We start from the raw sequence: 17,914 nt of genomic DNA, 5'->3' as shown, positions 1-17,914 counted from the left end.
TTCTGTACACCTACAGCCCAGTCCTCCTCCTTCGCGTTCGATGTTTACATCGCCGATGTTAATTATACGGAATACCTGTACCTCGGTATTAATAATCACGGAGAGTAGAGTGGCGTCCCACACCTGTCTGGTGTAGTAAAAGTGTATACACTGTTAACTCGCTCTGTCCTCGTTGTCTACTTTATTAAAGTTTTTTGTTTGATTAACATTGTCTCATGATAACAGTAAACACTGTCTACCTGTCAAAACACTTAATTTGATACCATTGTACATGTATTTCCAATGCCTCTAATCATTCCGATGTGACTCAATCGTAAAAGCAACAAAGAATAAATAAATTTGTTCATAATATCTGAACAGATAAGATCAACATGAGCGCATTTGTCTAAACATCTTATCATCAATCTTTATTCCCCCCATTTGGAGATTTTGTTTTGTTTACAATGAAAATGCATGAAATTGAAATAAATTTTAAATATTAAGTTAAAAACGCCAGGTTCAAAGACTGCAGAAAAGGCGTTTTATATATTAGTTATCAGGTAGAGTTAAATTAATGGAAATGAGCATGACAACGCGTCGCGTACGTTTCACATCTTGGGAGTTCTCATTCTTTGGCAACCTGGGATACTTTGTCCAGAAAGTCTAGGCACATTAATAGGAACTGACGTTTACAATTGACACTATCGAATGTTAACTGCGTTTCCTCTGTTAAACCACATTCAGTTACGTAGTGTAGCGCGGCATCGCTAAAGCTGGAGGATGCGATAACCAAACATTATCCAAATCCATGCTGTATATAAAACTCGAATGGTTTTGCTCTTCACGATAATTTTTGTACCTCATTTGAACTGCTTCGAAATTGTCGCTGGTTATGAATATCACTACAAAAAATCACACCAATTACGTTATAGGAAGTGAGAAATGATGCCTGTTGACATGCCTGGTGGTTCTGTTGCAACCATCCTAGTTCTCATTTTGAGAATACAACTATACCCGAATTTGACCTGTACAGTATATATACAGGAGGTGTCAAGTATGAAGCAGAACACGCTTACTCCTACGGAACTCGTGGTCTGATTATCCTCGTACTTACTCCTACGGAACTCGTGGTCTGATTATCCTCGTACTTACTCCTACGGAACTCCTGGTCTGATTATCCTCGTACTTACTCCTACGGAACTCCTGGTCTTATTCTCCTCGTACTTCCTCCTACGGAACTCCTGGTCTTATTCTCCTCGTACTTACTCCTACGGAACTCCTGGTCTTATTCTCCTCGTACTTACTCCTACTGAACTCCTGGTCTTATTCTCCTCGTACTTACTCCTACTGAACTCCTGGTCTGATTATCCTCGTACTTACTCCTACGGAACTCCTGGTCTGATTATCCTCGTACTTACTCCTACGGAACTCCTGGTCTTATTCTCCTCGTACTTACTCCTACGGAACTCCTGGTCTGATTATCCTCGTACTTACTTCTACGGAACTCCTGGTCTTATTCTCCTCGTACTTACTCCTACGGAACTCCTGGTCTTATTCTCCTCGTACTTACTCCTACGGAACTCCTGGTCTTATTCTCCTCGTACTTCCTCCTACGGAACTCCTGGTCTTATTCTCCTCGTACTTACTCCTACGGAACTCCTGGTCTTATTCTCCTCGTACTTACTCCTACGGAACTCCTGGTCTTATCCTCCTCGTACTTACTCCTACGGAACTCCTGGTCTTATCCTCCTCGTACTTACTCCTACGGAACTCTTGGTCTTATTCTCCTCGTACTTACTCCTACGGAACTCCTGGTCTTATTCTCCTCGTACTTACTCCTACGGAACTCCTGGTCTGATTATCCTCGTACTTACTCCTACGGAACTCCTGGTCTGTATATCCTCGTACTTACTCCTACGGAACTCCTGGTCTTATTCTCCTCGTACTTACTCCTACTGAACTGCTGGTCTTATTCTCCTTGTACTTACTCCTACGGAACTCCTGGTCTTATTCTCCTTGTACTTACTCCTACGGAACTCCTGGTCTTATTCTCGTCGTACTTACTCCTACGGAACTCCTGGTCTTATTCTCGTCGTACTTACTCCTACGGAACTCCTGGTCTTATTCTCGTCGTACTTACTCCTACTGAACTCCTGGTCTTATTCTCCTCGTACTTCCTCCTACGGAACTCCTGGTCTTATTCTCCTCGTACTTACTCCTACGGAACTCCTGGTCTTATTCTCCTCGTAGTTACTCCTACGGAACTCCTGGTCTTATTCTCCTCGTACTTACTCCTACGGAACTCCTGGTCTTATTCTCCTCGTACTTACTCCTACGGAACTCCTGGTCTTATTCTCCTCGTACTTACTCCTACGGAACTCCTGGTCTTGTTCTCGTACTTACTCCTACGGAACTCCTGGTCTTATTCTCCTCGTACTTACTCCTACGGAACTCCTGGTCTTATTCTCCTCGTACTTACTCCTACGGAACTCCTGGTCTTATTCTCCTCGTACTTACTCCTACGGAACTCCTGGTCTTGTTCTCGTACTTACTCCTACGGAACTCCTGGTCTTATTCTCCTCGTACTTACTCCTACGGAACTCCTGGTCTTATTCTCCTCGTACTTCCTCCTACGGAACTCCTGGTCTTATTCTCCTCGTACTTCCTCCTACGGAACTCCTGGTCTTATTATCCTCGTATTTACTCCTACGGAACTCCTGGTCTTGTTCTCCTCGTACTTCCTCCTACGGAACTCCTGGTCTTATTCTCCTCGTACTTCCTCCTACGGAACTCCTGTTCTTATTCTCCTCGTACTTACTCCTACGGAACTCCTGGTCTTATTCTCCTCGTACTTACTCCTACGGAACTCCTGGTCTTATTCTCCTCGTACTTACTCCTACGGAACTCCTGGTCTTATTCTCCTCGTACTTACTCCTACGGAACTCCTGGTCTTATTATCCTCGTACTTACTCCTACGGAACTCCTGGTCTTATTCTCCTCGTACTTACTCCTACGGAACTCCTGGTCTTATTCTCCTCGTACTTTATTAAATGGTCATCAAAGGAATCTATATTTTGTTCGTATTTTCCCTCGTTGTATCTATCTAGGTAGGTAATTAGTGATGTGTATTGGTATAATTACAGGTAGGTAATTAGTGATGTGTATTGGTATAATTACAGGTAGGTAATTAGTGATGTGTATTGGTGTAATCACAAGTAGGTAATTAGTCGATGAATTACATCTACAATGAAGATATTTTAAAGATTAAAGGAAATAGAATTACTTTAAACTATTAGGAATAATGATAGTACTACAAAATATACGCATTATCTTATACTTTTTACAATTATCCGATATCAAAAAATACAAAATCAATTAGATAAAATGCACTTCCACTTCTATATAATAGCATTACTTTCGTTAGTTTGTGATTTTCCAGATCCCTTTGTAAATGTCAGTACTTTTGGCCCCGAGTATGCCAGACGAGGCCAGGAAGGACGAAACAAGTGTATAGTGTAGTAATATATTCATTATTCGGTACAAACTTATCTAGTATCAAGTTCGTTATCTAAAAATAATACACTTATTTTTGTAAAATCTTTTGTAAAATTTTACATTAAAAAGACGAGGTATTTATGCTTATAGTTCTTCGATCACATTGAATAGGACACTCTTACAATATGAAAACCCTGGAGGTGTTTCGTTTATAATTGTGAAAGTGCACTGAGAACGGGAAATACATAATCTTCCGAATACACACTGATAAAAACATCAGCTTAAAACATGAAATTATTGACATGCTCCTACTACAAGAGTCATGGCTCAAAATTATGTGAGGATCACAAATAAATAAATAGGTGTAAGTGAATATCTGGAGGAATTGTGACAATGATCCCAATAGATACAATAAGTTGTACATCTTTGCCTTTACTCCAGCTGATGTGGCTATAGAATGGTGCATTACGTGTAGGCGGTTCCAACCTAGACTATTCTATATATCGTAGGCAATATCTTGATATATTTTAACACTACTGATTGGTTTTATCGACTGTACTATCTTCATGTTTCAATTATTAAAAAACAAAAACCCAAAGAATACTGACATAATAATGAAAAACAATAACTCTAACTCATAATCTATGAAACGAGGGGAAAATATGAATGAAACTATAACTGGAGTTAAGACCAGGTGTTCCGCAAGTATTAGTGTCTTCTGTTTCAGCGGCGACACCCACCATACAAATCTAGGTCGCGGCGACACACGCCATACGAATCTAGGTCGCGGCGACACACACCATACAAATCTAGGTCAAGGCGACACACGCCGTACAAATCTAGGTCACGGTGACACACGCCATACAAATCTAGGTCGCGGCGACACACACCATACAAATCTAGGTCAAGGCGACACCCGCCATACAAATCAAGGTAACGGCGACACCCGCCATACAAATCTAGGTCACGGCGACACCCGCCGTACAAATCTAGGTCACGGCGACACACGCCATACAAATCTAGGTCAAATTCGGGGTTAGTCACGTTCTTAAAATAAGAACTTGTGACAATGGAACATCTATAGGAACATAAACAAACATCGGATCCATCTCAATTCATATCGCACAAATAAAGAGATGCTCATGTTAAATCTCCATATATGTTGACCCCGACCTCCAAAATGAGATCATATGTCATCTGAAAATCGATCACACGATCTTCACCAACCTGTATCTCTGGTATAAGATGCATTAGTCAAATGTTATTTTTGGTTTACGTACTTACAGAGAGATAGCATTAGATAGTTCGTCAATAAAATCCAAAATAAGGATATAATGTAGAATCTATGACGGAACATACCGGTATATGTATGATACTGTATCAAATCATGATTTATCATTCAGAAAAAAAAAACATACCAAAACTTCGCAGAGAAACGCGGTTTGACACTCTTCTTTATTGACTTGATATACAATTGTTATATTAGAAATGACTGATGTTTGCTTTATACTTCTGATTTCGCAGTGTTCCTGTTTAAATGCTGTATTTACGATTACACCCCACCCCATACTTCGCCTGGAGGACCACACCTGGAGATCGAATGTGAACTTTTGACACTAAAAATGTGTCGAGAAAAATTGCATAAGTATTTTCTAGAGATATAGCGTACGAATAGGAATTACCTTAAAAGTGTAATCGAATGCTTGCGATGTGATTACGATATTGCGGTGACGCCTACTGTGTATTAGCTGAAAGCGGCAGTCGAATTGACTGTTATTGAAGGTTAGCAGTTTAAATCCCTGTGAAAGGATTAAAACCGGTCTACCCTCCCTCACAAAGGCGTGCCCATATAATACCCACTCTCTACCACGGTATCAAACGGGACAGCACCGCCAGGGAAAGGTCATTGTCATAACACCTTTGTTTCAGTCACACATTCTATAAAATATTCCTCATGGTCATAATCTCGGGGGAAATTATTCACGTGACGTGTTTACCTATGCTTATATAGGTGGACAGATACATGGAATAAGGAACGGAGAGAGACAACAGGTTGTGATCGACTAATAAACTGGGAACCTGGGGCCGTATACAGACAACAGGTGTCGATGATTTGTGTAAATAGGTAGTGGTCAGTGATTAAGTATTAATTATCTGAAACATCCCCTTAACACCCTTGTGTGGTTCTGTTCATATCACATTTATACTGTGTGTGTATACTGTGGCATATTTCTGTTTCGGTATGTATTGAGTTAGTGTCACATATATATTTAATTTTATTTCATTATAGACTGTGAGGTGACGGTATAATTCTATATCGTTATAGACTGTGAGGTGACGGTAATTCATATCGTTATAGACTGTGAGGTGACGGTATAATTCTATATCGTTATAGACTGTGAGGTGGCGGTATAATTCTATATCGTTATAGACTGTGAGGTGACGGTGTAATTCTATATCGTTATAGACTGTGAGGTGACGGTATAATTCTATATCGTTATAGACTGTGAGATTACGGTAATTCGATATCGTTATAGACTGTGAGGTGACGGTATAATTCTATATCGTTATAGACTGTGAGATTACGGTAATTCGATATCGTTATAGACTGTGAGGTGACGGTATAATTCTATATCGTTATAGACTGTGAGGTGACGGTATAATTCTATATCGTTATACATTGTGAGGTGACGGTATAATTCTATATCGTTATAGACTGTGACGGTATAATTCTATATCGTTATAGACTGTGAGGTGACGGTATAATTCTATATCGTTATAGACTGTGAGGTGACGGTATAATTCTATATCGTTATAGACTGTGAGGTGACGGTATAATTCTATATCGTTATAGACTGTGAGGTGACGGTATAATTCTATATCGTTATAGACTGTGAGGTGACGGTATAATTCTATATCGTTATAGACTGTGAGGTGACGGTATAATTCTATATCGTTATAGACTGTGAGGTGACGGTATAATTCTATATCGTTATAGACTGTGAGGTGACGGTATAATTCTATATCGTTATAGACTGTGAGGTGACGGTATAATTCTATATCGTTATAGACTGTGAGGTGACGGTATAATTCTATATCGTTATAGACTGTGAGGGTGACGGTATAATTCTATATCGTTATAGACTGTGAGGTGACGGTATAATTCTATATCGTTATAGACTGTGAGGTGACGGTATATTTCTACATCGTTATAGACTGTGAGGTGACGGTATAATTCTATATCGTTATAGACTGTGAGGTGACGGTATAATTCTATATCGTTATAGACTGTGAGGTGACGGTATAATTCTATATCGTTATAGACTGTGAGGTGGGGGTATAATTCTATATCGTTATAGACTGTGAGGTGACGGTATAATTCTATATCGTTATAGACTGTGAGGTGACGGTATAATTCTATATCGTTATAGACTGTGAGGTGACGGTATAATTCTATATCGTTATAGACTGTGAGGTGACGGTATAATTCTATATCGTTATAGACTGTGAGGTGACGGTATAATTCTATATCGTTATAGACTGTGAGGTGACGGTATAATTATACATCGTTATAGACTGTGAGGTGACGGTATAATTCTACATCGTTATAGACTGTGAGGTGACGGTATAATTCTATATCGTTATAGACTGTGAGGTGACGGTATAATTGTATATCGTTATAGACTGAGGTGACGGTATAATTGTATATCGTACGGTATACTTCTATATCGTTATAGACTGTGAGGTGACGGTATAATTCTATATCGTTATAGATAATCTGGTGTCGCTGTATTTTATTTTGTAACAGATTGATATTTCTATTTACCTAATACTTGGTTTTACTTTAGATAATCCTCATCTAAAATACAGTAGGTATTGTCAGCTGACTTGGTGTTATATTTTTTATTTTTTATTTTTTACCTGTACTGTCATATAATACCTATGTCATAACCATTGTTATATATCGTAATCGTCTCGGTAGTGTTAAACTTAATATCGCTATATTATTTAAGCTAAGTGATTGACAACATTGTTAGTATTTTTCGTGACTTATATAACGTTAGGAATGTCGGCGCTGTGTTACACCTCTTTATACGTAATTCTCTACAGGTTGTAATCTTCAGGTTTAGCTGTGAAGTTCTCGTGATATAAAATACTCTATTAGCTCCTTATCCTCGGCAGACTTTTGACAGGTTTTACAGTTGATAATTTCAAAGATAAGATTTGCTAATTATGTCATAAAGGCGCATATATACTTATATAGGGTCATTAACATTGATCACCAATTCTCTAAAACAGTACGATTGTCCTGAAGAGTGAGCCTATTCATTCTTTTCGTCATCATGGGTTAGTAAAGGCGGTATGAGTTTTTGTTCCTTGCTCTGTGTTTGACAGCTACGAATACTACAAAAAGAAGGGAAAAACATCCCGTAAAAGGAAGCATCCTTCTCCCTCTATCTATCGGTGAGTAGGGTTTAATGTATGGAAATCAGACAAAGAAGTCCCGGAAATAGTGCTGGGGTGAACAAATGTACTTCAACATCCCAATTATTTGTCAAATAGCACGGTAAGGAAGGTGATCTTAGATCATCTCTAAAGATGGTACAGTAGACACATTCATTTATCACAGACAGGAAATCGGCGATCTCTAAAGATGGTATAGAGGACACATTCATTTATCACAGACAGGAAATCGGCGATCTCTAAAGATGGTACAGAAGACACATTCATTTATCACATCTTTACCATCTTTAGAGACCGCCGATTTCCTGTCTGTGATAAATGAATGTGTCTACTGTACCATCTTTAGAGACCGCCGATTTCTGGTCTGTGATCAATGAATGTATCTACTGTACCATCTTTAGAGATCGCCGATTTCCTGTCTGTGATAAATGAATGTGTCTACTGTACCATCTTTAGAGATCGCCGATTTCCTGTCTGTGATAAATGAATGTGTCTACTGTACCATCTTTAGAGATCGCCGATTTCCTGGTCTGTGATAAATGAATGTGTCTACTGTACCATCTTTAGAGACCGCCGATTTCCTGTCTGTGATAAATGAATGTGTCTTCTGTACCATCTTTAGAGATCGCCGATTTCCTGTCTGTGATAAATGAATGTATCTACTGTACCATCTTTAGAGATCGCCGATTTCCTGTCTGTGATAAATGAATGTGTCTACTGTACCATCTTTGAAATCAATCTGACTAAATGAACGCGTTAACTAATAAAATCAACCACGCTAGTACCCGTCTACATCACAGTGAACTATCGAGGGTTCAGGAGCATCTAAATAGCTATAGTTCAGTGGTTTAAAAAGTATCAGTGATATTTTACGAGGTTTTAACTCCAGAAGTAATTGTTATCAACTTTTAGTACTTACATTGTATCATGACTAACCATAGGTCTTGCTATAGTGTATTTGTTTTTCAACAAACCATGCAAAAAATGCATGTTTAGGGGGCACAATTAGCTCTTTTTCTTATCAAATATGCTGCACAAAATAGCCACGCCGCCAATTTGCTCACAAGTGTTAAAAGCACACAATAGGAGAATTGGTTTGACCGGATTTGACTTTATAATATGTGGATGTCCCTTAAACACTCATCTTCGCTAGCCAAGGCTTCTGTTCGTGGAGTGTAACGTAATCAGAAGCCTTGGCTAGCGAAGATGTTAAACACTGGGCACCAACCTTACATCGCATCATCAATGGTCACTAAATATAGCAAGAGTTATCTCGCTTGGCCTGTTATCGCGATCGTCGCATATATTTCATGACAATAGATAGAATTATCTCCTACATCATGCAAATGCTGGATTTGTTTAATTTGTTTGGATTTATACGCGGAAATTACTACTTGGCTTTCCGGTCTATATTTAGATAGATGTATCTACGAGAAAGAAGATGAAGAGAAGCCAAGCTTTTATACATGTTTTAACGTAAAGCGACACAGATTAATTGACGTATTCTATTTGCAAATAAATTTATATGTACGAAATGATAAGACACAAAGTAAGTATAGGTACTTATATCAAAGTACAATAGATATTATAACAGAACACTAAGCCTCATTGTACCTACAGCCTCTGTGTATGGTATCCCCTGGTGTGAGATCACCATTTACTACCATAAAGATCCACTCGGGTGACGTAACGATTTGTCATACCGGAAAGTATCACACATTATAGCTGTTTGGTAAGTAGGGTTCTTCTGACTTACGTTAATCCGGTATTTTACCTATAATATTGTATATGATAACACTACGGGTCCTAGACTATTACATTGGTCACCGGAGGTTTGTCTATAGGGCACCGGGGGGTGTCAATCCTTCCAAAAATATATCCATATAAATATATAAATATAGCATTGGTAGAACAAAAAAAACCGGGTGGAAGGAAGGGCTTTCACGTCAATCAGATTTAGAATATATTTGGAATGCCGTTGTAGTAGAATGGTCGAGATGTTGGTTAAGTGTGAAATTTTAGAGACATCTTTAATAGTTGAAAATTCATCAGAGAAATTTCACACATGACCCTATGGGTATCCATTTTTGTTTCGCTTTGTAAATATGCCATATGTTTATTATGATATGAATCCTCCCATCTCAGTTACCAGAATTTAACATGACTTTACTTGGTTCGTTATCACGTGACGTAAATGGAAGACATAATCAAGCGGCAATCACGCGTGTAACATTAAATGTTGGACTACCACTACGGGGTAGATCACCGCTGTAGACAACTCACCCGCTGACCCTCCTTGTTGTAGTAAACAGATATACATGTATTATATTTCCACCCTAGCGTGATATTTAGTTATAAAGCGGCTTTGTCTGCAAATCATCGTTACGGACGACATTACCAGGTGTAATATATGTCCTTGACCTTGCCTTTATAACGAAAATTAAAAATGTCCGTAACCGTGTTTTGGTAAATACCTAAATCAGTAACAATAACATTATAATTCGGCAGCTCATAGAAGAATGCAGATCCACAATCAAAAACTTCAATATCACAAAGTTCCGTATGTCTTACTTGATTTATTGGTTTAAACATATTTTATTGTATATTAATATATACATGGGAATTGGGCACAAGTTATCAAACTTATATTAAGCCCTTTCCCTATATAATTTTACATACATATAATACATTTATATTACAAGATGACATATATTTACATATGAGAGAGAGAGAGAGAGAGAGAGAGAGAGAGAGAGAGAGAGAGAGAGAGAGAGAGAGAGAGAGAGAGAGAGAGAGAGTAATAATGAAGATATAATTTAAAAAAAAATCATTATGACTATAGATTATCAAATGAATAAACAATTCAAGTAAACTATTCCAATAAACTATTCCGATGCCGATAGCAGAAGTTCACACTATTCACTTTTCAAAACACTCTGCTGTTTCTAAAGTTCATCACATCCTGTGCCATGGTTAGCTCTCTCCGTTCGCTTCCTATGCCTCCTGGAAATTCAATTCTCTTTTGCCATCGGCATCGGGCCTTACTTATTAACATATATAACAATGGCGTGTAACCAATATCTAAAGATTGAATCGCGCTTCTGTAGATTTGGTATATTGATACATTTTAATGTTATTATGATAGTTTGCAGCAAACAAACATGTTTTTGCACTAACTGGCAGAATTTTATTACCAATAGTTCGATAACGATAAACCACGCCCCGTGACCCTTATATGGTAAGCGTCACATCCGGGGTCATAGAGCAAAGGTCATCTCTCATTGTTCAATTCTAACTGGGCATCCCAGCACTGAGAAAAAAATTTTCGGACGGTCGCCATTTTAATTTGGAAGAAACAAAATCTTGTCAACGAATTTCACAAATCTACTGCTTACCCTCGCATCCCTCCCATATTTTATTGCATATACATGCTACATTTATCTGTTTAATGTTTTGTATGTGAGCAATATTTTGTATGTGAGAAATGTTTTGTATGTGAGAAATGTTTTGTATGTGTGCTATTTTGCCATTATGTTATGGTGCATTGTAGCGTTAACCAATGTTGTAATTTTGTAAAGCGGACTAATCTATCTTCCGCTCACCTTTGCTGTATAAGGTGTTATTCATACAAAGAATTCAAAGAAATACTATTAATAATCAAAATCTTTTCAATTATCATTATCAACATAAAAGAATGAAAATAAAATAAAATAATTGCGGCCACTCCTAAAAAAGTGAGCCAATTTATCGCCACACATTTGTCTTGCTGGTTTTTATTTGGTACACGCGTTTAGAATGAGTCAATGCAGCAAACAGAGCTCTACATCATGGAGGTAACATGTCAAATAACAAATTGATTTGTAAAAGGGAGGAGGATCAGCACTTGTCATAAATTTGAAGAGAGTTTTATTACAGTGGAGGCAAAAAATAATATTTTCAAAGATTTCAGCGTTTTATCCGTTATTGGTCATAACTATACTCAAACGTCTCTGATTCATCTTACTACATGACATATTAATTTTCATTTAGTATTTAGATATAGATTAGATACATTAGTTTCTTTTATTTAAAGGAGACGACCAATTTATCGACAGGATGGGACTTTTCCTCCGTGCTCTCATCATCGCATCACTGGTGTCCTTGTCCGTCCAGTCGGACGTAAAATTTCGCACGAAGAGTTTGCCGAAAGGATACATTTCTCTGGAGAGCACCACGGATACCTGTTACGTAATGTTTAACAATGAGACATTAGAACGGGTACGACGACTAAAACAAGAGCTTGAGCAGGGGAAATTCGACGTCCTTGTGGTGCAAATCCATCTTAATGAAACGAAGAATGTTTCTGATATAGTTTTGACAATGTCAAATTCCGATGGATTGTCTCTGTCTAAGGACAGGAATCTCGTGATGACATCCTATCTACAGAAATCAACAAAGATCGAACACATCCAGACCAACATGACATGTATTCCTCGTATTGATCAGGCCATCAATGGTGTCGCAAAGGGTGTCGCCTTTGATTTCGCTGGAAATTTATTCGACGTTCTTGGTGGTATAAGTGAAAATAGTGAGCAGGCATGCAACGGAACAGGTAACTGTACTAAAACCTGTGGTAAGGCGGTAGATGAACCGTTTCTGGTCAACCTGACCTATATCTGGGTAGTCATCATTTTGCTCTATAGTCCAAATCTCGTGTACGTGTTTTATGACGCGCTACACATCAAAGATGATAATCTCACGCGCTATCACAAAAAGGACTGGCCATACAGCGTGAAAAGGTTTGTCCTGAAAGTGTCGTACTACATGGTGACCTTCTGTCCACTCTTCACAAAGTATCTGAACAGACGTCCAGTCACCAGGTCTTTGTTACTTATGTGGATGGTCGGTATCCTTGTCCAGATACTGAATGTGCGGCTTCAGATGTCCGAGTTATCGTCTAAGTTAGCCTACAAGGAGCTCGATGTTTGGATGTACGACTCCCTTTCACGAGAGATGCGCTATCAGATATATGGCGCTATTGTTGTCGTCGGGATGATCATCACACTAATACTTCTCCATGTCATTCCAACAGCGACATTTAAACATCTTTTAGACGATCCCCATATATTCATGCTTTCATCCATCGGCACTTCCAAAACCTTATTCGTGAAGAAATCAAAATTAAAAGATTTCCTGAAACACGAGGAGAAAAGAAAACTAACAGATGGCCACACTATGATAGCCATGCACGCCGAGCGGTTTATGATTATTTTCAATACTCGATTCTGGTTTCTGCTTATAAAGGAATCGTTTTCAGGTTTAATATACAGAAACAGACGTATATCTTGGAATTGTATAACATTCGTACCTGTATTTGTATTATGTTTGTTATTCTTCACACTCAATATAGCGGTCAATATCCTGTGGGGATTTCTCCCACTTTTAGGCCTCTTTTTCTCATGTTTAACTTTAGTTAACTCTTGGTTAGAACTATTTCGCGTTTGTTTCCTTGCGGTATATTTCACTTTTTTCGTGATTATAATATTTGGCAATAACCTGGTGTTTGTATTTAACATTATAATATACACGACACTCTACACTATCCCATGCTCCTCGTTCGATGATTTATCTCAATATTTTATGGTATTTCCAGTTCTATTGTACTTGTGTTTTTACTGGCGGAGTTTCACTGGATTATATAGGACGATGTTAGAATATATGTTTAAGTTAAAATTGGATGCCGATTCTGACAAGGACATTGATCACAAACGTATTCATAAAATCCATCAAGGTCGTAGTGCCAGCAACGAGAAACTGACTAAATCGGAAGTGGCCCAAACTATCTCGATCAAGGAATTCGATTTTGTTTGTAATGAGTGTTCACCTGTCAGAAAGAAAGTTTTGAAACTGTTGATAAAGATAATGATGACCGGGATATTCATGCTCCTAACGTTAACAGTTCTGTTTCTAAGGAGTGAGATTGACACTTTTTCTAAAGCGGCAAAGACAGTGGCTTTTATAGTAATCGTGTTATTGCCCCGAGTTATAGAGAAGTTATGGTCGGATGACGAGGCAACAAAACAGGAGGAACTAGAGGAAAAGATATCTGAAGCTGTTTGTCGATGGAGATTTGAAACATGTGTTGATGAGGAGGATAGGTGCGCCATAGAGGTGGAAAATGTGAACTGTACCTGGTGGAATGTTTGTAAGGAGGATAGGGAGATCTCGGATAGAATACACAACAGAGAACAGATGTATGGTCTAAACGAAGGATCTGTTACCATGCTCAACACGAAAACAGAAAGTCAAAACATTTGATATACTAACAGTGGAAACTTACTGTAAATATTGAAAAAACTGAAGTCGTTGTTTTTCGAATAGGTGGTATAGTTCATTGCAATGAGAAATGAACATATCAGGGTAGTGACCTTGCTTGTGTAAATGAATTCACATATTTAGGAGTAAATCTGAAATTTAATAATAAATTCAACAGTATTCAAATACAGCTATCAAATCAGGGTCGGAAAGCAATGTTTGCACTTTTTACAAAATGTAATCACATGAAATCAAATATTGAAACTATGCTTCATGTTTTCGATACATATGTGGAAGTATCTTAAGCTATAGTTGCGAGATATCGGGATCGTCAAAGGCAATTGACATTGAAAAGGTCCACACACACTTTTGCAAAAGAATACTTAATGTAAAAAAAATCAACCTCAAATGCGATGGTATATTGTGAACTAGGTCGTTTTCCACTACAATATTACAGGAAACTAAGGATAATTAAGTACTGGTTTAAGTTAATTACTACACGAAATTGTATTTTGAATCGTGCATATGGATTTTTAAGAAATTGTAATACAAGAATTTGTTTCAATTGGGTAACTTTTATTAAAAATGAACTTTTTTCGCGTGGCTTTGGATATGTGTGGGAAAACCAGCAAATGTATGCAAGCTATATCGACATTATTTTGCCAGTTATTAAGCAGAGAATTTTTGACCAAGCTCGGCAACACCTACACCATTTATTAGAGTCATCCTCAAAATGTCACATATATATACATCTTGTGGACATTGTAATATTACCTTTTTATCTTACCAAATATATTCCTAAAAGATTTAGAATTGGTCTTTTATTAGCATTTATTAGCATAAATAATGGACGCAGGCTTGTAGCCTCTATATCCATATCAATATCAATACATAGTATAATATAAATATTTCCTGTGTAATTAATGGCTTTATATTAGTTCCTGTACATTCATGAACAAAAACGGTTATTTTTCCAATGATCATCTAACATTATTTCAAATTTAATGACAGAATCAGCATTGACAACAATTTGTGGCAAGCTATTCCATAAATCAATAACTCGGTATGTTAAAAATGTTTCCTTCCATCAAGACGACATCGCTTTTTGAATATTTTCTTATCGTGACCTCTGGTTCTACTCATCTTGTCCATTTGGAAAAAAGTTTTTTGTTATTCTACTATCGTATATGTTATTTACTATCTTAAAAACGTTAATCATATCTCCTCTGGTCCTACGGTGCTGTAGCGTTGGGAGATTTAACCGTTGTAGCCGTTCCGGGTACGAGATATTTTTAAATCCAGGGATCAGTTTTGTTGCCCTTCTCTGCACATTTTCAATGAGTTCTATATCTTTTACTTTTGATGGGTTCCAAACACTTGCAGCATACTCAAGGTGGGGTCTATCTAGAGCTTTAAATAGCATTTTGAACATGAGTTCGTCCAGATACACGAAAGATCTTCTTATCAGTCCAACTATACTGTTAGCTTTATTGACAATTAACTGTATGTGCGTTTTGAAGTTTAAATCCTCATCTATGGTGACACCAATGTCCTTTTCGTTCTTGACATGTTCCAGTTGGATTCTTTCTCCTCCCGATCCTTCCATATAGTATTTTCGTTTTTGAGTTGCTTTAAGCGAAAGAACTTTACATTTATTAGGGTGGAATTTCAGTAGGCATTCGTCGGACCAATTTTGAAGATTATCCAAATCGTTCTGGAGTATTTTAACATCCTCGCTATTGCTTATTTGTCTGTATAATTTGGTATCATCAGCAAAGAGTGGCGATTGGGACACTGGTATTTCTGGTAGATCGTTGATATATACAACAAATAATATTGGGCCCAATACACTTCCCTGGGGGATACCACTCATTACCGGGTACGATTTAGAGGATTCTCCGTTGACTATTACTCGCTGGCATCTATTTCTTAAGAAGTCTTTTATCCAATTAACAACCTGAAGGCTAACACCATATCCTGACAATTTCCTCAATAAACGTTGGTGTGGCACTTTATCAAATGCCTTCATGAAATCCATGTATATAACATCTAGCTCCCCGCCCTTGTCTATTATCTCTGTCCAATTTTCCAGTACTGTTAGCAATTGTAGTTGAGTTGACCTTCCAGATATAAAACCAAATTGTTTGGGGCTTAGAAAGTTATTTTTATCCATATGTTCAACAATGCTATCTCTCACTAATTTTTCGAGTGTCTTAACTATTACGCTTGTCAGGCTTACAGGTCTGTAGTTACCCGGGTCAGATTTGGATTCTTTTTTGTAGATGGCGGTTATGTTTGCCTCTTTCCAAGCTTGGGGTAGTTTTCCTTCTGATAATGATTTGTTAAGAATATCTGCCAAAGGTGAACTTATATTGTTTCTGATCTCTTTTAGAATTTTTGGGTGCATTCTATCTGGTCCCTGTGATTTGTTTTCATTTAGGTTCTCGAGTAATTTTTCCACGACATTCTGATTACAAACAATTTCTTTAAAAGGGTAGCTTGGATTCCTGTTTTCAAACTCTGGTAGGGCCCCGGGGGGTTCCTTTGTAAAAACACTACTGAAAAAAATGGCTAGAACTTCGGCCTTTTCCCTGTCTGTTACTAAGATACGTCTATCTGCGCATTGTTTAGCCATTGAAGCTGGTAGATATAATAATACTCCAAGATTAAGACGATTTTGTAATATGTATAATACTAGACAACAAATTGAAGATGAATATCATTTTATTCTTGAATGTAATAGTTATAGAAATTTAAGGAAAAAGTACATCAAACGTTATTACTGGAATAACCCACCTGTTTTTAAATTAATTCAGCTATCCAGAGTACAAAATGTAAAGGAACTGTGTTCTCTAGGAAAATATAAACATGAAGCTACTAAATTAAGAAATAATTACTAAACCAATCATTGATGTTATGATGTCTCATTCTCTATATGTTATGTCCTGTTGTATACGCCATGCTGTAATTTATGTATTTCATGTACAATGTTTTTGTGACTGCCGATGATAGGCCGTACGGCCGAACGTAATAAAAGAATTGAATTGAATTACCATATAATCATCAATATTTCTTACTTTAAATTCTTTAAATAAACACTAAGTGTAAAAGTATGTGGGCATTATCAGTCATTGTTTTCTGTGTAGTTCAGGTCACCGTATCATTCTACCTCCCTGTATTATCAGTCATTGTTTTCTGTGTAGTTCAGGCTACCGTATCATTCTACCTACCTGTATTATCAGTCATTGTTTTCTGTGTAGTCCAGGCTACCGTATCATTATACCTACCTGTATTATCAGTCATTGTTTTCTGTGTAGTTTAGGCTACCGTATCATTCTACCTACCTGTATTATCAGTCATTGTTTTCTGTGTAGTCCAGGCTACCGTATCATTCTACCTACCTGTATTATCAGTCATTGTTTTCTGTGTACCGTATCATTCTATCTCCCTGTATTATCAGTCATTGTTTTCTGTGTAGTCCAGGCTACCGTATCATTCTACCTACCTGTATTATCAGTCATTGTTTTCTGTGTAGTTCAGGCTACCGTATCATTCTACCTACCTGTATTATCAGTCATTGTTTTCTGTGTACCGTATCATTCTACCTCCCTGTATTATCAGTCATTGTTTTCTGTGTAGTCCAGGTCACCGTATCATTCTACCTACCTGTATTATCAGTCAT

The 17,914-nt window shown here is 37.6% G+C and overlaps 1 protein-coding gene across 1 annotated transcript; it reads left to right on the top strand.

Moving 5' to 3' along the window:
* Positions 1-5,691: 5,691 nt before the first annotated feature.
* LOC117328736 lies at positions 5,692-17,281 on the top strand. The gene is made up of 2 exons (XM_033886246.1): positions 5,692-5,714; positions 12,011-17,281. The coding sequence occupies exon 2, from the start codon at positions 12,034-12,036 to the stop codon at positions 14,233-14,235; it is 2,202 nt and encodes a 733-aa protein (XP_033742137.1). The 5' UTR covers positions 5,692-5,714; positions 12,011-12,033; the 3' UTR covers positions 14,236-17,281.
* The last annotated feature ends 633 nt before the right edge of the window (positions 17,282-17,914 follow it).

Source organism: Pecten maximus, chromosome 6 (genome assembly GCF_902652985.1).
Source record: "Pecten maximus chromosome 6, xPecMax1.1, whole genome shotgun sequence".
NCBI lineage: Eukaryota > Metazoa > Mollusca > Bivalvia > Pectinida > Pectinidae > Pecten > Pecten maximus.
Note: the sequence above shows the minus strand (reverse complement) of the source record. Positions and strands in the feature narration are given on the sequence as shown.